The sequence below is a fragment of the Pelophylax lessonae genome (genome assembly GCF_965119305.1).
Source record: "Pelophylax lessonae genome assembly, chromosome: 6".
NCBI lineage: Eukaryota > Metazoa > Chordata > Amphibia > Anura > Ranidae > Pelophylax > Pelophylax lessonae.
In genome coordinates, this window is record NC_138773.1 from 242,308,266 (window position 1) to 242,329,933 (window position 21,668).

The 21,668-nt window shown below is 40.8% G+C and overlaps 1 protein-coding gene across 1 annotated transcript in view; it reads left to right on the forward strand.

The window, feature by feature from the left end:
- PDE11A (phosphodiesterase 11A) overlaps positions 1-21,668 on the forward strand; it is an 830,139-nt gene that overhangs the window by 697,669 nt on the left and 110,802 nt on the right. The window contains exon 15 of the mRNA XM_082260061.1: positions 8,823-8,923. Within this exon, the coding sequence (XP_082116187.1) occupies positions 8,823-8,923 (101 nt within the window). The remainder of the gene's footprint in view (positions 1-8,822; positions 8,924-21,668) is intronic.

A 21,668-nucleotide genomic window follows, 5' to 3' on the forward strand; every position in this document is an offset into this window, starting at 1 on the left:
CCCCATTCCCCCCCCCCCCCCCCCCAGCAGAGGAAGGTTATATATACTGCGGCCACAATGTTTTTCACTGCGCCACTGCAAAATGCAAAATGTATCCCTGCTGTTGCATTCTGTGAGCAGCACCAACCGAATGCGACCCATTCAGCTGAATTGGGGTGTCCTGCAATGCTAATAGTCTGCCTTCCCTCCTTACCCAGGGAAATGAGGTATAGTCAACTGGGACCCCTATCCAGGTCCCACACCAACACGGGTTCGCATTGAAGAGCATTTATCCAGCACTATGATGCCCCCCAAGATCGCCAGTCCCTTGCTGTCCTCTTCTGAATACATTGTCCTTCTGGATCCTAAGGGAACCCTGCTGCCGCCCATCTAATAGGAAGTTTCCATTCCAGAGTGATGCTTTAAATCAATGTCAATGGCTTGGTATTTAAGACTGCTATTTTTATTTAGGGGATATTTCCAGTACTTGAGAAATGAGGTTAGGGAACATTGCCCCTAGGGTAACATTAAAACCCCAACTTCACCTGAGTGCCATATTGGGAATGAATTAGGTTTCATGATCGGACCAATTAGGCCTCCTTCATACGACCATTTAGCTGTATGCACCGTCTTCTAGCAGCAGGACATTTTTTGCAGCTCAAATGACAGGTGTATCCTGTGAATAGAAGCGGCCGCTCAGCCTATGTAAACTAGAGACAGGCTGACAGCGCCCACCACTGGTGTGCAGCTGCATGAACAGTGAACTGTGAACGAGGAGGGTTGCTGTCAGCCTGTCATCCGTTTATAGTAGGGATCAACCGATTATCGGCAAAGCCGATTATCGGAGGGCCGATATTCACTTTTGCCGATATATCTTCTGTATCGGCTCTGAAACTGGCCGATATTACCGATATTCCAAATATTGCTCATGTAAGGGTAAAATGATGTCACATAGCATAATTCCATTTACAAATGTTATTGAATATGCCACTCACATATGTACAAAAGATATAAGCAATTCCACATTACCAGATCTGCTGGCAGATCGGTATCTCTCATCCACTTGCCTTAAGTGATACCAGGGTGATACCGCTCCGTTCGGCATCCACTCAATACCGCTCCATCTCCCACCCACCCGATATGGCTCCATCTCGGAGGGTGGGAGATGGAGCAGGTGAGAGATGGAGCGGTATCACCCGGGTATCACGTACGGCAGGTGGGTGAGAGATACCGATCTGCCAGCAGATCTGCTAATGTGGAATTGCTTATATCTTTTGTACATATGAGTGGCATATTCAATAACATTTGTAAACAGAATTATTCTATGTGACATGATCATTTTACCCTTACATGAGCATCACCGCCTAATGTTTGGAGGAGGAGAAGACTAGTCTCGGACCCTGACATAGGATGTACAAAATATCGGCCGATACTGATACGTTGTGACCAATATATCGGTATCGGCCCTGAAAAAAGCATATTGGTCTATCCCTAGTTTACAGGGACTAAGCGGACTCTGCTATTTGCATGTACCTATCATTCCAGCCATAAGAATCCATCAATTCTTTAATTTTCACAGTGTGTGACTAAATAGACATGTGCAGGAGACCCAAATCAAGCCCAATGTTTGTAAATTATGTTTAAACCTGTTAACAAAAATTAAATATATTGCAACTTAGGCAGTGGCTGTATTAGTTTTCTTTTTTTAAGCCTAAGTATATTTTCTGCAAGTACAGGAAATACCTGTTGATCCTGCCAGAAATCTTGTGTCCTTGTATCTGTGGGCTGAACTAAAATCTCAAGCAATTGCAGTTTTCTTTTATGTACTACAAAGCAATATGTAATTGGAAGAAGACGACAGGAGAGGACTTTGTACTGGAAACCTATCTTCCTCTATGAAATGTATCTATTGAGGAGCAGCATTGGCCCCCCAGGACAGGAAGTGTGTTATTGTCAGGACCACTGGGTAAAAATTAGGGTAAAAATGCAGCCACCATATTCAAGGTCACATTTTATATCCTTAAAATATAGTGTAAATTGTAACATTTTGTAATGAAAAGTGCATTCTGCCTTTTCTACTTGAAACAAAATGTGACAAATATATTAAAAGTACACTTTAATAAGATGCTGTCAGATTTATTTTCTTCCTGATAACTGAATGGCTAATCTGAAGCTAACATAGTGACAGAGTGCATTGGTAAGTAACTGCATTGAGAAAATAGAAAATCTGAATTGGCAGTCTCCCCCTTTTTTATTATTGCTTCTTATCCTTTCTAATGGTTATGAAACAAGTAACATCCTACTGCTGAGGCTTTTATTGTGCAAATATGACACATAAATTGTATTCTTTGGAGCAGTTGAAATTGTAGGTGTGATACTGTTTTGTAGTGTGTATTTGTTGTAGGAAACAAAAGAACAATCTGCTGTGTGTAATTAGAGATGATCAACATTCACCACTAGGTGGCAGAGTAGTCTAAGGACCTATTTTACTGAATTCAAGCCTATGCTTCCATTGAGGGTGAGCAGTGTTCGCTCTGTTTGCTGGCTGCTGGTAAAAAGATGAATACTTTCTGCCTCCCTGCTATAGCACACACAGGTTGCAGGTACTGGATGTAAACCATTATGGGTGATCTACTAAGAGATAAATAAACTAACTTTTATTTTAAATATTTTCCAGCATGTTGCATTTATAAAATACATTCTTAACATAGTAAGCTTTTAAAATTGTAAAAAAAAAAAAATTCCAAACAACACATTGTTTAAATAAACTTATATTTTTAGTAATAGTTTAAAAATACTCATACACTGATTTGAATATCTGCAGCCATTACCATTGATTTCAGATTGTCTATGCTTGTTTATGTTTGCAGCGCTAGCCATCTTTTGCGCACAACAGAAGTCATCAGCCAGATTCCTGCCAGTGTTAGTAAGCCTACAAGTCTCAGGAGCAAGTGCATTTCATAGATATATCAGACAATTTTCTGACTTTGCTCTAGCAGATCAGTCTGTATGAGCTGCTATGTCCGGCAAACAGGAGGTTTCAGTATTATTATGGATTTGATAAACAGGAAGCCAACTGGTGTCTGAAAGTATTGTAAACCATTTAATGAAAACGATGTGATTTGTTAGTGGCTATTTAAATTAAGACCATTTTTACTGGTTTAAAACAGAAAATATTACATTTGGCCACAAGATGCCAGTAAGTAAGAGAGACATTTCTGTGATACCTAATGCTATCTGGTGGCAAAATGCAGAATTTTACATTTTAATTCAACGATAAAAATTCGGCCAGTACAGGATATAGTCTAATAACTAAAGATGGGCCGAACACGCCCCTGTTCAGTTCGCACCAGAACTCTCGAACTTCGCAAAAGTTCGGACCTGAACCCAATTGAAGTCTACGGGACCCAAATTTGAAAAACCGAAAGTCCCCATTTTAAAGTGATTGTAAAGTCTAGGTTTTTTTTTTTTTTTTTAAATAACAAAAATGTTATATTAAACCAAAAAAAATGGTGTGCTGCCCCCAAAGTAAAGAGTCAAAAATAATATTAAAGGCTGCTGCTGTCACCTAAATGTGTTCCCACATCCTCAAAATATAAAACATAAACCTATGTAATAGTGCTGCTAATTCCAATACACCAATATAATCCAATACACCATATAAATATAAAAGCAGTAACTATAGAAAAATACTAGACAAGGAATGATTACAGTGCAAAAGAAACGTAATAAATAATTGAAGGTGCAATCCAAGGTGAACAGCTCCTATAGTGCAAAAAAAAAACCAGCGTCTCTATTTATTAAAGGTGCTTGTAATAGAATATATCTTAAAGTGCAATGCAAAAATAAGCACTCCTAAAGTGCAAACGAGTGCAAAAGTCCAGCATCTCTATTAGAGTGCAATGTGTAAATCACTCGGTGCGTGTCCTCTCCTTAGATCTAGTGCTCCAATCGCCAGGTGAAGTCTCTGTTCATCTCCATTAATCAACCACTAGGGGTCAGCCCAGCAAAAATATAAAAGTACTCTCTGGCGTCCAATCGCTATACAGCTCCACACCACTTGACAGTAATCCAAAATGACATATATGGAAAAAAGAGACAATCTCCAATAGTGCAGTATCCGAGTTAGAGGATGCAATAAAGCACAATCCCAGCTTCAATTAATACTCACATTTATTAAAAAAAAACACAGCATATAAATATATAATATAGTGCCTGGGGGGTCATATTAGTCTGCCTGTAAAGTGGCTCATCTGTACCCTGTATAAAACCTGCTGCAGCAAACCCGACATTTATAAAGAAAAAAAAATGACCGGCAAAAAAAAAAAAACACTTTGGGTCTGGTATGACTTTTAAGGGGAACCCTGTGCCAAAATGAAAAAAAAAATGGAGTGGGATCCCCCCCAAAATCCTTACTAGACCCTTATGCGAGCATGCAGTCCAGCTGATCAGAAAACGGGGGGTAAACATGCATTGATATTTGAACCGGCTGAATTCTGATCCATTATTGGCTTTTCCCAGTCTATCGATCCACTTCCCACAAATGGGACGGCTGGAAATGTTCAGTCAGCTGATTGACACTGATCAATGTATTCTGACCATTGGGAAGCAAGGAAGTCTCACAATGACACAGCGGTGAGGATTCCTGGGAATCAGGTCAGTTTTTATGTTCAGCCATGTATGGGCAGATTTAGTCCTCTTAGATAAATCTCTGTAATCTGCTAACCACGCCTCGATTGAAAGGGGAAACACCAAATCTTACCTTCTTTTGCAGATCGAACTCCTATCTGCTCTAGCTCCACCCACCTTAGATAGGAGCAAACATGAAAGACACTTCACCGGTAGGAGCAATCCTTAAAAGGGACCTCTAACTGCCTACAAACATCCACCCAAAATGCAAATATTGGACTTGCTCTTTTAAAAAAAAATTTTGTTGCTACTGATGAAAGGCACTTATATTACATGCAGCAAAAGGTGGATGCACATTGTGTAGAAACCCATTGAAACCAATAAAAAAAAATCTTTCTAGCAACAATTTGACTGCTTTTTTAAACTGAAATTGTGTTGGCTTTTATGGTTCTCTGTTTTTTGCAATGCCTTTCTGAATGAGCTTATGTAAATCTAAATCCAGCCTTAGTCACTGGAATTTTTCTTTTGAGCAGCTTTATGTTCATGAAATTGTTTTTGTGTAGATGAAGATAGGGATTCCAGTGATCGCCTAATGTACATTCATCACAGCACAGCGAGGAGCGTGGTGCTTTACAATGACTGAACAGACTTACAATGTTTGTGATTGTGTAGTGCTAATAAGAGTATCACACATGACTGTGCTTGTAGGGCTCTCTCCTAAAGAGAATTTGTTTGGGAGATTAATACAGATGTTTGTAGACATTGCACTGCTGGTGCACTTTAGCAGAATTGTTAGCTGTGGGGCTTTTTAGACCCTGACATGTTCACTTTTAACTTTGCTTAATATGTATCATGAAAAAAGCAAGAACTGTAGTACTTAATAAAATGGTGTGGTTTTCAAAAACATTTATTTTCTAAGTCTGTACTTAGTAGAGCAGGATGGACAGCTTTTTAAATATAGGGGCCTCAACTGCAGCCCTTAACACAGTGGTTCTCAACTCTGGTCCTCAGGACCCACTAACAGGCCAGATTTTAAGTATCACCTTGGGGAGATGCAGACTAGAATACTGCAATCACTGAGCAGCAAAATATATCACCTGTGATGTATTTCAGGTATTTTGAAAACCTGGCCTGTTAGTGGGTCCCATGGCCCATAGTTGAGAACCACTGCCATGACATTACCAAAGGGCCAAACATAATATTTCATGAATGTAATGCTACATAAGGCTGTCTTAAAACCCAACTCTGAGAATTTGACAAATTCTACCCTTGCAGTTGGCTTCCTGTACTACAAAGGTTAAGTGCTCCTTAGGCCTAGGTGGTAGAGAAACAGGCTGTATCCTTTACCCTGACTCCCTGCTCCAGCAGGCTCCAGCCTACTCCTCTTCTCGCTGAAGCTCGGGTCTGTGGGCAGTCCCTCAGCTTCATCATATACAATGCAGGGCTGTTAATTCTGCATTGCACATAGAGGAGGCATGAGTGCAATCATGGTTGGGGGGGGGGTAGAGAGGAGGCTTAACAAGACTGGTTTCACATCTGGAAGGACCCTGCTGGAGAGAGGAAAATTGTATGTATTACACATTATCCATGTACCCCTAGACTTAACAAGCATTTAAGCCTTGCTCTGCGGGAGAAAGGGAAGAACTTCAAGGACATGTTTTTGTTATGTCTGGAGTTGGACTATAAACTGACCGTACATGACTTAAATTGTGGCTGATTTCGGTGAATCATCCAAAATTTGAGCTGTGAGTGGCCCTGCCAACACCACCTGGCTCAACTAACTTCAACTAAGAAATCAAAGAATTTGGGCGGAAGAAAGTCAGCTGTTTCATCTAGCCTCTTTGAAAAATGACTTGTGCCAAATTTGACATTATTTTCAACAAGATCCATTAAAAAAGATCAGAGAAAAAAAAAGGGATGGACAGCAGAAAAGGTGTGAAAAAAATAAAACCATTTAACTAATACAACTCAGTTTACTGTCAATAAATTTTTATTTGGTTTAAGTGCAAAGGAAAAATACACAATAAAACAGTGTGGAAAACATCCGTTATGGAATACATTAATAAAAATCAGAAAACAGAACTAGCGACACGGTCTCCAAAGGAGCGCATAACAGCGGTCCATTGCTCTACGCAATACATTTCCAACCTTGTCCCAGACCGAGGCGGCCCGGGCCAGGCCCGGACTCGCTCCCCCCCCCCCGGCACTCCGCAAGGGAACACACTGCGCCGAATGGAGGGGAGCGGCCGTCCAGACCCCAACCCACCACCAACCATCAGCCCTGGGACATCAGTGCAACCTCAGTAATACACCAGATTAAAGTACAGTAATGTATAACAATATAGCCGCACTAGGCGGCGCTGTCAAATCTAATATGATCCCAGGGGGACCGTGTCCGTTAAAGTACAGATCAGTGGAGATAAATAAAAGAAGAGATAGAAATAGGAAGGAAAGAGAATGAAGTCAGAAGGAAAAGGGGGGGGGGGGAAAGGAGGAAGTAGAGAAAAGGATGGGGCACAGGAACAAGGAAGGGTTGGTGTCCAGGCCTGCCTCAAGGAGATCGAGATAACCGTGGGAAGGTGCTCCCGTGGGAGCCTCCCAGGAAAGATTTGCATACTACTGGGGTCCCGCCAGATATCTCATCCAGGGGTCCCAGTTCTTCTCAATGAGGGGTAGCTTGTCCTGGAGGATGTCCACCATTCTCTTGTTTACCATAATCCAGGTTAACTTAGCTTTGAGCAGCTCCAGCAATATCACTGGAGATCGCCAGGAGCGAGCTATGGCAACCTTGGCCGCTGTAAAGATAAGAGCAACCAGACGTTTGGTGTGTTTGGGGGCCAGTTCTATCGGTTTGCCCAAAAGCGCTTGGGCAGGGGATTTAGTCAAGTTAATGCCGGTGAGCGAATATATAAAGTTATATACCCGGATCCAGAATCTGCGGACCTTGGGGCAGGTCCACCAGATATGAATACAACCCATTTTAAAGAATATTTTTACTTCACTGGCCTGAGTAAAAAACTAGGTAAGGAAAACACAGATTACTTTCTTTCTTCCGTGACCCCAAAGGTTACACAATAAGTGCCAAAGGGCCACAGGTTTGGCACCGTGAAAGTAGAGTATACCTTGATCTCAGTAGATGTATGAGGATCCTACTGAATTTTACATTGAAACATCGTTGACCACCCCGTATAATCAGTACAGGTGCGGTGTAACCAGAATTTGTATTTCAGTTATGAGAGGGCCAGTTAGTACATCCACCAACTGGCTTCCTATATCCCAATAAGAACCTGGAAGTCAGATCTTCCCTAAGGACCCATTTAGATCATATGCACAGAGGTGCAGGTTTATGTAGAATTAAGCAGATGCATGTCATGTGTCGGTATGCCTTCCCTTTGTGTATTGATGCACATTTTAAACGTGTTTTTGAATTTGAAGTGGATAAGGTTAACAACCATTGGCCAAAGCTTGTAATTACAAGTTGCCATCACATCAAAACACGTTATATGCATTTTGGTGCCGTGCATTGACTTCTATGGGCCTCCCAACGCACTAAATCGCATAATAAAATAAACATGTCATATTTTTCAAAACATATTGAAGCTCAGGGATGGGAACATACTCTTTTTTACTATGAGTAGGTTGGACACATGCATTTTAGCACATTGAAACGCGTGTGTAAAAAACAGCAGTGCAAATGGACCATAAAGGATTTTAAACACTGCTACCCATTTCTATAGAGCTATAAAGAATTGTATAAAAAACAACAAAAAAAACAAAAACAAACAATAAAATAAAGAATTGTATACACTGCTATCTATTGCTTTAGAGTTTCACCCCTTTAGTTGCTCTAGAGCAGTGAACCGTGGCACCCCAGATGTTTTGGAACTACATTTCCCATGATGCTCAACTACACTGCTGAGTGCATGAGCATCATGGGAAATGTATTTCTAAAACATATGGGGGTGCCAAGGCTCGTCATCACTGCTCTAGAGTGACTCTAATTTTCTTTCTCTATTGTCCTTCATGTAAAATAACTGAAAACATTCAGCAGAAAGAATAAGGCACCCTTGAAAAGGTATCTGGAAATGGCCTCAACCACATGCTTCTATGCAACCATATGTTTTTTGCTGTGTATGATTAACACACAATTAGTGTTCAGTTATGTACATGCCTGTATCATTAGTTATTTATTTTTTGTAGCTTTTGTGTTGCAGGGGCACAACATTTTCTCCAACCTGTCATCGCACCAGTACAGCGACCTCATGCAGCTTCTGAAGCAGTCCATCCTTGCCACGGATATCACACTTCATTTTGAGTATGTATGCACATTTTACCGTAGTCCCAATGAATGTCTCCTTGTTAGAAATATTTGTTTTGGATAGAGTGGAGAGGGATTAGAACACATGTCAGGTTTGTATTGTTGTCCGTGACCCCCCCAGGGAGATTTAGTCTCGGTTCACACTAGGTCGCTCCAACTTCGGGGGCGACCTGTGAAGTCGCGTGCACCGTGATTTCAGCGCGACTTGCATGGACTTAATATAATGGAAGTCTATGCAAGTCGCTCCGAGGTCGCCCCGAAGTAGTACAGGACCCTTTTTCTAAGTCGGAGTGACTTGTGTCGCTCCTATTAGAATGGGTCCTGTAGCACTGCATGGACCGCGACGGATTGCGACTTGTCAGGCTGACAAGTCGCCTGACAAGTCGCGGTAGTGTGAATGGACACTTACCCTCTCTATTTGTCATGTTTACCATTATCACTAAAACTGAAAGTATTGGATAATCCTACATGGGTTGTCCCCAGAACAAGAGTAGAAGGAAAATCTTCCAATGAGGGCACTAGTTCTGGTGACCCTGGTGAGAACCAGGGATTGAAAAAGTGAAAGGTCAGCACCCGAGAATGAAATTCAAATAAAACGTTTTTTATTACATACCCCTCGGGATACAAAGGTGTCCTATACCTTAGTGTAATGGTAGAAATGCGTCAGCATCTGTTGTGTATAGGATCTCATTGTATCCCAATGATTATGTAATGAAGAACTTTTTATTTGCATTTAATTCCCGGGTGCTGACCTTTCACTATTTAACCGGTTGCTGACTGCGCACAGTATATTTACTGCGGCAGTCAGCCCCGGCCAGGCAGAGTGACGTAGATCTACGTCGCTCGCCTGTCACTGGGATTTGAGCCAATAGCGGCCCGCTGAGGTGCGCACCCGCCTGGGCTCCTTCAGGGAGGAGTGCGGGCGCGTGACCGGCGGACCCGATGTCCGCCGGTCACACTACGATCGTCGGTAGAGCGGGAGAAAGGCAGAGCGGCTTATGTAAACAAGCCGCCTGTCATTCTCCCCTGTGTAAAAATGGAGATCAGACGGTTCTACTATGTAGAACTGTTGATCTCTGTTTTTACACTAGTAGCCATGTCCCACTACAGTTAGAATCACGCCCCTAGGACACACTTAACCCCTCCCTGTCCAATACAGTTAACCCCTTCCCTGCCAGTGTCATTTTTACAGTAACAGTGCATATGTATAGCACTGATTACTGCAGTAATGTCACTGGTACCCCCAAAAGTGTCAAATATATCAGTCAAGGGTCCGATCTGTCCGCCGCAATGTCGCAGTACCGCAAAAAAAAACGCAGATCGCCGCCATTACTCGTTAAAAAAAAAAACACCAAAAATTACAAAAATCTTTCCCTTTGTTAGTAAACGCAATAACTTTTGCGCAAACCAATCAAAATACGCTTTTTGCGATTTTTTTTTTACCAAACATATGTAGCATAAAACAATTTGGCCGAAAATGGTAAAAAATTTAGATTTTTACATTTCTTTTTGGGGGAATTTCATATAAAAAAATGTGAAAAATATTGTTATTTTTGCAAAATTTAAGCTCTTTTTTTGTTTATAGCGCATGATCGAAAAATCGCACAGGTGATCAAATACCACCAAAAGAAAGCTCTGTTTGTGGGGAAAAAAGGACGTGAAATTCGTTTAGGTACAGCGTCGCACGACTGCGCAATAGTCCATTAAATTCACGCAGTAAAAAATCGCAAAAAACCCCCTGGTCAGGAAGGGGGTAAAATCTTCCGGGGCTTAAGTGGTTAAATACATAAGTTGGCAGCCTGTCTAGCTGCAGTCTTGGCACAGGTGGACCTTTTATATATCCTGTAAGGAATATAGGGGTTGCAGCACCACACTTCGTTATTATGGATTCTGACAACCAGGGATTCCCTCACTTTGGAGGGCAACCTCCCCAATGGGACACAGATGGCCAAAAACTTGACAAGAGTTATGACCCTCCCGTAATCTATTCAAAATGATAAAAAAAGTTTTACTTTAATGGTTGTATGTTGACCTTTTTTATCCAAATTGAAAAGAAAAATGTGTTTCTTTTAAATGATTGTATTCATTAATTGGTTTGATGTAAATTATGACTTTTTTTTATATATACATTGTCAACAATGTTTTTTTCAGAGCTATGCTATTTTTTGGATTGACTGACTCTCCGCTGAGAATCTGCCCTTCAGTGTAGGGCATTTTTCCAAAATGACAATTATTTTCCCTCAAGCCGGTGCAGTTAATAAAATAAGTATTGTCAGGAAGTGGAGAGATTGAGCAGGCGGTTGAAGTTGAATATGCAGATTTTAATGTACATTAACTTTGATTTATTGGGATTTTAGATATAACAATGTATTATGGGGCTCTATAAACGTTTTTGCTGCTTTATTACATTGTACAAGCACAGCCATCATTTGCTTGTAAAGGTTAACATTTATCTGCTAATGTTTACATTGACCGTTGAGTAGAGGTGACATTTTGTTAATAGCCCGACCTTGCAGTGCACACTATTACAGCCACTATACAGGCTAAAAGCTGCATAGGGTGCATAGAATTGCCTTAGGTTAGTTTTGGATAATGTAAAGGGTTAAAACCTCTGGCATGTTTTTACTTTGGTCAGTGTCTCCCTGGTGGTTCAGTGCACTGTTTCTCCTGGTGACCAATGTAAAAACAAAATGCAAGGGGAAAAATGTTTAATCTGTACCTTTCCTAAATGATAAGTTAACTTTTTAGAAAAAAAAGAGTAAATGCATGTTTTTTTGCAGGTAAAAAAATGTGCATTTATTTATTTATTTTTAGAGGCTTACAGGTCTGCAGCAAATCTGCCAGTGTATCTGTTTGCCTGTAGATCATGTACGGGCAAGCAGATACAATCTGACAGGAAGAGAGAATGAACTACCACAGTGCCATGGTAGTTCATTGAAAACTACAATCCAACAGCCGCAAAAGCTGCCGAACCTTGTAGTTTTCCATTCATAGGATACTGTGAATGAGTGACAGCTAGCGGGGGGGAGGGGGAGAAGATCCCTCTAGCTGTGAGATCAGGGAAGGTGCAGGGGGCAGGTCCGTTCATAACATGGTCCATGTATATTAAAAAAGAATAGCGCACACATGCAAAAGAAATGACTATCAAATATGGAGACAATCCATAAATAAAAATGGGGATTTAGTCCCACCATATGGCCATATAGTGCTCAAGCCCACCACTACGTCAAAGTACCCCATTGTCAGTGGGTCCTACACTATCCATAAAAAAGGGGTGAATCCAGCCTCTCTATCTGCACCGGCTTTAGATATACATGTTCAGGGTTTGCTCCCCCAATTTTTTGCTTGTTTATAACATGGTCCATGTTACACCCTGAATACCCCAGATAGCAAGCAATTGACCTGCAAGTTTGCAAACCACTTGCTAAGCTATTTCTAGACTTGCCAGGCTTCACAAATTTGTTGCACATTTGCAGCAAATCTACATTGCATGACTCCAGATCAACTTTTTTGCAAACATTCTGCAAGTCTGCTGCAAGTTCTGGTTCAGTTATGTTGTGCAATAGTCATCCCACCACAGGGGTCACTGTGGCCACATTTTCACACTGTAGACTTGCAGAGCTCTTGCTGTAGACTCACCACTGCAACTTTGCCCTTGCTAGAGACTTATGCCCCGTACACACGTGCAGATTATCTGAAGACTTTTGTCTGCAGACTTACCAAAACCATATAATATGAGGTCAAACCTAAACACTTTCAATTTGTATGCAATCCGGCAGGCCCTTGCACTACATAGAAAAGGTAAGTCTGCAGACAAAAGTCTTCAGATAATCTGCACGTGTGTATGGGGCATTACAACGCAAATTTGCTACAAATTGAAAAACGTCTACTAGAACTTGTGCTTCAAGTACTCTGCAAGTGTACAACTTCCCAGTGCAACACGATAACAAGACTTACAATTCAACACTGCCACAAATTTGTGGAAAGTTATCCTTGCTATCGGGGAAAGATGTAACATCTAACATGTTACGAAAAGTGAACTCATCCTTTAAGTAAAATGTTGAATGCTGTCCTTGCCTGGTCTGAAGTTACTAAAGACTTGTATCGTAAGTAACCGGAACACACATAGTTCACCTAGTAGGTCTTAACATGTGGAAGACACACATGGTTGGTTTTCCCATAAAAGTGGAGTAACTCCTTAATTGAAATAGAAACTATATCATGTTTTTTTTTTTCTTCAGATAGAACAGATCCATGGTGACAGCTTTCCTTTAAGAATATTTCCAAATTTAATGTATAAAAAGATCTTTTGAGCTGTAAAGGTGAACTTACACTATAACCATGTGATACTGGAAGCATGTGTTTCCTTTTACGTAATTCTTTCACTATAAATCACTGCGGTAACATACTGCTGAATGGCAGAAAATGAGTATGTGATTAGTATTTACTTGATGGATTAGAGGACATGCATGGAAGTATTTTAATTAGCCCTTGATGTAATAATATTGGCTACATTTAAAAGGACTGTAACCAGTGTCTTAGCCAAAGGCCTAGGGGAGAATGATGTAGATCTAAACCAGGAGCCCCCCAGGCATGTGCAAATACAGCATTCCTATTGGAAAATATATATCTTAATCTGTGTGGTGCATTGTGTAGTGATGCCATCAAAGTTCTACAAATGATACACCTTTGATGTCAAAGAAAGGAAAAGATACGTTATTGTATATTGAGCTTAATAGATCTGTTTGCTTAAAAGTGATGTTTCAGTTAAAAGTGGAGTCAGGGCCTGTGGAGCCATATATCTCTTGGGAAATTTTTTACCTTATGTCACTAGTATCATGTTTTCTGCTTTATTTTCCATTGCCTTCATCATAATCATGACACCATTATCATTATGTCAGTAAAAAGATGTATTTATAGCACCATGTTTTTCTTTACAGTTTTTTTTTAATGAATTATGAGAAACCTAATAACCTCCAGCTGAGGCTCTGATCTACTGCACACAGCCAACTGAGCCCATATCAGTCATAGGTGGGTGAATGAGAACCTATTTTAACATACTACATGTCAAGGCAATGATACATTTATGAAACATCTGACAGAGAGCATAGCTAGCCAAAGATTTTTAGATTTACCCTAATCAGTCTGTGGGCTGTAGTTGTAGGTAGGATCTCCCTCCTTAACATTTCACCCAGTACAGGCTTGATTTCAGCTGATGCTGATGATCAAACCCGTACTGCGTAAAATGTTAGAGAGGGGCAGTCCTAGAAAGGGCTGCAGTGTGCTTTGTCTGAGTTTAATAAAGTTGGATGTGATCTGGTGTCATCAGTGTGTGACTTCTTCCTTTCCTATTGAGTTCATAGAGTATGATTTTACCCACTTTGGTCAACACCTGAAGTTCGAAGCAAAGGATTTCCATACAGGTCTGGATCAGTGACATCTCGTATGGGTGCAGGATTGTTGAATACAATAGCAGTGCAGATTTCTCCATATGCATTGATGGAGGAATCAATAGATTTTTCTCTTGTTCAGCCTGCAGGATAAATAAGATAAATCTAAAAATCTATGGCTAACTTTACTGCCTGCCAGATGTTACATGCATTTGTCATTGCCCTGACATGTAATATGCTAATAAAGGTTCTCATTCACTTACCTACCACTAATATGGGCTCAGTTGGCCGTGGACCCTAGATCAGAGCCTCTGGTGGAGGTTTTCGTGGCTGCTGTCAACAGTCAGGAGGTGCGTGTAGGCAGAAGCATTGAATGGTTGACAGTGACAATACAATTCTAGCTAATGCTGGGTACATACAAACCAAAAATCGGTCGGTTCAACAGGAACCGGCCGACATTTCGTCAGTCTGTACAGCTGTCTGTCTAATGACCAGATTTGGTTGAAGGGACATGCTGGAAAACCAGCATCTGACCAGCACTTGCAGCCAATGGCTGCAAGCGCTGATCAATGTATTCTGGCATGTGGGGGGGGACTCCCCCGTCAGAATAAAATAGCACAGAGGGGGGAGATCGCCAGAACCAACATTGCTTGTGTTAGTACGTCGATCGGTCAGGTTTTTTTTTCGTTCAGCCCACTGGGTTGAGCAATAAAACTAGTAGTATGTACTAGGCTTTAGTTCTAGGATCCCCAGCTGTGCTAAGGCATTGACTAGCCAGTATTTCAAGCAACTTCAAAAGCATATTGCAAGTGAATAGAAAATGATTTATGTAAATATTGGATGTTTCTCTTCTTTTATCTGCAATTTTTTAATACCCATTTGTTGTTTTAGATAATAAGGAAAGGTTAGAATGTTTATAGGTTTTTAGTTGCTGTCTGTGTACTGGCTTAGGGCACTCTAATTTTGTCCTTGTGACTATTGTCGCCATTTTAGGAGGTGATGGAAAATCTAACTTTTCAAAGTCGTCACCAGAACAGGAGGTGAGGGGGAATGTTGCAAAGAGGCTTTCCCCCTTAAGTTGGAGAGATTTCCACTCACTTCCTGTTGTCTTTAAAGACAGAAAGTGAAGGCAAATTTTCCCCATAAATGTTTGGAAACTCCGCGCTTATGGTCTATATGGATATATTAAAGAGTTAGGCTGCAGCCTCCCTAAACTATAGTCAAACAACTATATAAAAAATGAATGAAAAAGGAAGGTAGGGAAATTTTATATAACATTCTGAGTAGTTATTTACGCACACATCACTTTGAGCATTGGCACTTATACACATTTGCACTTTTTTAATCTATATTAACATACTTTAAGCAATTTTGTTTCCCTCAACCATGGGTTGAAGGAAAGAAAATTGCTTGATTCCCCTATCAACACAGGCAAAGCTGCTCCAGGTGAGTAATCAACTGTCCGTCTATTGAAAACCTAGAGTAACGTGCTAACACAGCTCGTCTGCAGATACACAGGAAATATGCAAAATACGCTACACTTCTTAAACCTTTATTGTATCTAGAGTGCTAGAGGTTATGAGTAATTGCTAACTGTAGCGCGAAACGCGTTAACTTTCAGCTGTACCATATACTATCTGTGATGTTTTATAAGAAGATACAACAAAGGTTGAAGAAGTGCAGTGTATTCTGGGTCTTTTCCTTCCCCTATCAACACATTCAGTGTTGATGGGGGAATCCTAGGCATGTGCAATTTGTTTCTTTACTAAACGAAAATTGGCAGAATTTTGCATTTTTCAGACATTCGGATGCATTTGAATGTCCGAAGAAACATACAATGAATTTCAACGAATACAAAGGAAATTATAATGAAAATAACGAATGAATTTGACACGATTCATTAATTTGTTAAAGGTCTAATGAAACAGCAGGTCGACTTGGAGTAATTCTTACAGTCCAATCAGCTGATTCATTTTGTGCTGGAGGTTGGATTACTGGCAAAGTGCATTCCTGAGAACTGAGTGAGAAGGGTGTTGTATTTAAGCAGAGGAGATGAGTTTTAAAAAGCAGCAGAAGAGATATTGTTATTGTGTATGTGTTAATGGATTCAATAAACAAACGACTTTCCGAATTAAGAATCGTTATCTTGAATAAATAACAAATTATCAAAAAATGAAACAATAAAATGAATAGATTCGTTATAATGAATATCTATACCCTACAAAAATAACAAATTATTTGAAAATGAATTAATGTAACATAACGAATATAATAGAACGAAATTATGTGTTTTATAAAACAAAACAAAGCAAAACTTTCCGTAATGTACCAGTTTAGGGAATCCCCCCCCCCCCCCCCCCCACTGCACTGTTGTATTCTGAGAGTGGGAGGTTTTTCCTTGTCAGAATACAATAATTGGTAATCGCACACAAAAAAAATCTGACAGGCTGGTTGTACTTAAAGCGGAGTTCCAGCCTAACCCCACACTCACCTGACAGCGATGCGCTGTCTTCTCCCTCGCTGCTCCAGCGCCGGCATCACTGATGTGGGCACCCGGCTGTGACAGTTTGCGGCTTCACAGCCAGGTACGCACTGCGCATGCGCATGCGCGAGTTGCGCTATGCGTCGTGATTGGCCGGCAATCTTCTGGGACTTCTGACATGTCCCAGAAGATTGCAGGGAGGGAGGAGGGAGAGAGGAGAACTTCCGCTCAGGGCGCCGCGGCGCTCCGAGTGGAAGTGGGAGCGGGTACCTGTCAAAACTAGATACCCGCTCCCCCCCCCAAAAAATGACATGCCAAATGTGGCATGTCAGGGGGTTAGGACTATTTAAAGCGGAAGTTCCACTTTTGGGTGGAACTCCGCTTTAAGTTGATGAATAGATTGGCTTCAGTAAAACCAGCCTGCCTATAGATAGATCGAAATTCTAATCTCAATCTGGCTATGGCCTGCTTAAACGTATGCAAATACAGAGTTTAGAAAGTCAGTATTCAAATAGACAATTCTTCAGGGTCCAGTGCTGCTGTCACAGGGTTAATGCTGTCAAGCCGCTACAGTTTAGAACCTTAGGGTACCCAATTTTTTATCACTAAAAAGCTGTAACTTTTTCCTAATGTACAGAAACCCTTAAAATTGAAAAAAGATATTATGACCCTACATACATAAATACACACGTGCTAAAGACAGAGACAAGCAGGCAATTATATATTTCAATATTTTCTGAAGATTCGTAACCGCATCCTACATATTTCTTTCAGCCCTGGTGTCCTTTTTAAACTGATTTGGTCCTGTATTATCATTTGCACCAGAATAAAGTTTGCCTTCTAACAGTTCTTATATTTTCAATTGATGTTACTGTAAAAGCCGGATAACAACAAGAAAACAGTATTTCTGCGAATCATGTACAGCCATTTCTACGCAGGTTTTTCACCTTGGGGGACTTTATTTAGGTATGCTCCTTAAACTGAATAGCTTCCCTGCTTTCTGACTACAACATATTTACTGTATTGACCATTCTCCAGTGTCCAAATTGCTAAGCCCCCGTTCGCACCCATTGGCTGATGTGGTGATGTGGAACCATACATGACAAGAGGATGACTATTATTATTTGCTGTTTTTTTTTCTGTGGATCTTGGAAAAAATACAGGTGCTTTTTTGGTGCAATAAATTGCATCTGTGGACTCATAGACCTAAATTGGAGCACATGAGAAAACCATAAAAAATGCAGATGCACAAGTGTAAAACCAACCTAAGAAACCAGTCACCTTGTGCTATGTGACTTCTGAACCAGCTGAATGAATAAGCTACAGTAGGTTTTGCAGCATTTTAGCAAGCAGGGTAGTAAAGCAGGCTAGCTGCATCTTCGTGATTCTGCCACTGGTGAGCCGAAATAGCCCTAACCTAACCCCTAAAGCAAAAATCAGTCTTCTCTGCCACCCCCTCACCTTAACCCTAACTATAAAACTAGGCTCCTTAACACTCAACACAAGCCTTACCTCTAAAGAAAACCCTTCGTTATGCTTACCTTAGCTTGCAATGGGTACCAGTGCACCAGATATTCACAATGTTATGCAGAAAGATTCCAGAGGTGATATCCTGGCACTGAAAGCTAATGACCATTTCAGCTGTCATTAAACACATAATTATTGTCATTTCCATCACCAAAGGTGCAAACAAAGACCTGTCCCCACAGGTCACTGAGCACACAAAGCTCTTCTGTCAAAACCACAAACACATCTTCACTCAGACTCTCCCATGATCTACTTAGGTGGAAAACACTCCTGACCATCGCTCTACCTTTCTGAATACCCTCACTTGAGCTTAGTCACTGAACTCCTGTGAAGGCCTATTTGCATTATGTGTTGCTTTAATTCTGCTGCTTTAAAGTAACATCAACATTAGGTAGCCTTTAATACCCAGCACCCTTTTGTTTTGTTTTTTTGCACAGTGCACCAAAACATACAACGTGTGCTGTCAAAGAACCAGTCATAATTCATATTGTTTACATGTATAAATAATTAATTTTATTTTTCAGTCAATTGCAAAGTGCAATATTTTGATTGGTGATGAATCACTTGGTCACAATCAGTCACGAGGAGAATTTGGGGTGCAGTGCTTAGTCGCTTCCCTGCGAACAAAAAAGTGAACCGTGATATCACCGCAAAAGGAAAGGCCTCAATCCCTGAAGTCCCCTGGATGCAAAGCTCATGACAGGGACAAGGCATACTATGGTCTACCCAGGCCAAAGCTAAGCAGACCCCACTTTTAGGGAACCGTCAAGCTGGTCCTCCAAGTATTTGTGAAGGGCTCTCCCGGACAGAGACCCCTGGTTGGAAAGAGGAAAAAGACCTTAAGGATGTATCTCTAGTCTACCTTCTGAAGAACTAGAACTCTATCCTGACCCCCCTAGGGCTCAAGCCTTCTGACAGTGGCAAAGCCCAATATGGTCGTCCTAATCAAAAAGCTTGGCAGACCCCTCTTCTCATGGTTAGCCAAAGCCGAACATAGAGCACTAGGTGAGGGGGCTCTTCCGCAGAGAAACCCCCCCAGTTAAGGGAAGTAAGGAACCTAGTGGCTGTACATCCTGCCCCTCGACTTCAGGGTAGGCCCGAGGACCCACACCCTCCATCCAAGTGAAAGAAACACAGACAAAATTGACAAAACGTGAGAATAAAAATACATTGAATAAATATTGCCATTAGTTTTTGTACTTGCTAGAGTAATTCATTTTGGAGGATCTTATGCCCTCCTAAGTCACTAAACACACACATCACCAGACTGTTACCCCATCATTAAGAATGTGTACATTTCATCTTCAACCACTGCAAAGGATCTGGAATGCCTCCATGTCACCATTGTATGCATTCAAGTATCAGTTGTTCTTTGAGGATGACCTACCTGTAGACTCTCTGTGACACTGGCAGCATTTTAAAGTGTTGCAGAAGTGCCTTTACGCATTTGCATGACTGCGTATACCAAAAACCCTAATGAAAATCTAGGCACTAGTTAATGTGAGACTTCCATGCTCCCTTCATCTTACCATTTCTCCCCCTGTGAGGCTCTTAATGTCCTTGTCATGCCATGAATCTGAATGAGAGAAATTCATTTTGTTTTGAGCTTATGACTTTGAATCCTATTAGCAGCATTTGTAATATGCATTTGTGTCACATTCCAGTTCGCCTTGACCAGACAGTATAAGCCTCTTTCATTTTATCTTGGCAATCTTTGTATTAGCTGGAGTAATGAAGAAAGAAAAACTGAAAAACATTGCAGCCATTTGCTATTTGCTGAGACAGCCTGCTTGTCATCTGAGTGGTTTTCACATTACACACATGGATTATGCCAGTGTCAAATAATAATTCAGTTGGCGTGAGATTATTCGTTTTTGTGAAGTGTTTCCATTTCTACGTATTCATCTAAACCATTGTGACAAAATATATTTGTTCAGAAAGAAAATAAAAAAGCCAAACATTATGGCGATGTTCACTGCACAAATACTAATAACCACAGTCACCAAAGACTTTCAGTACAATGTTGTGTATGCATCACAATAATTACATAATCACACATATTATAAGGCTGTTTACCATGATGTCACCAATACCACGTTTTATTCAGTAATTATGAAAAATGTTAATTTACAAAGAATTAACATATTATGTAGTCCCACCCCAGAGGAACTTACAATTTTATTTCTCTACTATGGTAACAGTTATGCACACTGTAATAAAGGATTATGTGGGAGCAGTGTTAATATATATTAGGGATAGACTGATATGTTTTTTTCAGGGCCGATACCGATAGTGATATTTTGGTCACTAGGTATCGGTATTGGCCAATATGGGCTGATATTTTGTACATTTAAAGTTTTGAAAAATAAAGACAATTTTTGACACAAATCTGGTACTGAACATGCGGGGTAGGTCTTTTAGCTGTAATGTGTGGTCTTCTCTTCCCTCCCTGCCTGCTAGGAATCCTGTGTGAACCTAGTTTAGTGTCATTAAAATCCTAGAATCCACTTTATTAGTGTTTTATATAATGTCCGTGTGTGTTTTCGTAATAGAATAGTGGGAAATACCTTCATTACATCGCTGCTCCGGGCTCAGCTAATCTCCCGTTCTGCTGTTTTCTCCTCTCATAGCTGTCAGAGGAAGATCTCAGCCCCTCCCCTCTGCAGTGTACACAGAAGCGCCAAATATTAGATTAGAATAGTGTGAAATACCTTCGTTACATCTCCGCTCCGGGCTCAGCTAATCTCCCGCTCTGCTGCCCTTCTCTCCTCCCCTACTGACAGCTGGGGGTCACGGAAGGGCCGAGCCGCGATGTAATGAAGGTATTTCACATTATTAGATTACAAAAACACACACTGGACATTATATAAAACACTAATAAAGTGGATGCTAAGATTTTACATACATTAATATTACATACACTAATATCGGCCAGTTCCAGGGCCGATACCTATATATCGGTAAAAAAAAAAAGTGAATATCGGCCCTCCGATAATTGGCTTTGCCAATAATCGGTCGATCCCTAATATATATATATATATATATATATATATATTGTCATACTGACACCAAAGCTTTACAGAGTCTGGTTCTGCTCCGTGTATTAGTAGCATTGACACATGGGGCAAGACCCAAATGTCAAACTTAAAAGCCCAGCCTCTCAGATTGCAAGGGAAGGGTGATGCCAGCACGCCAGCACAACTAGCAAAAATCTTTACAGACTGGTACAAGCTAGCACCTCAGAACATGTAACTGATACCAAACTCTTCCACAACCTCTTTACAACTTAACTTTCCTAGGGAGTGGCCTTTCACACTATAACTTGCAGAAAAGTGCTATAAAA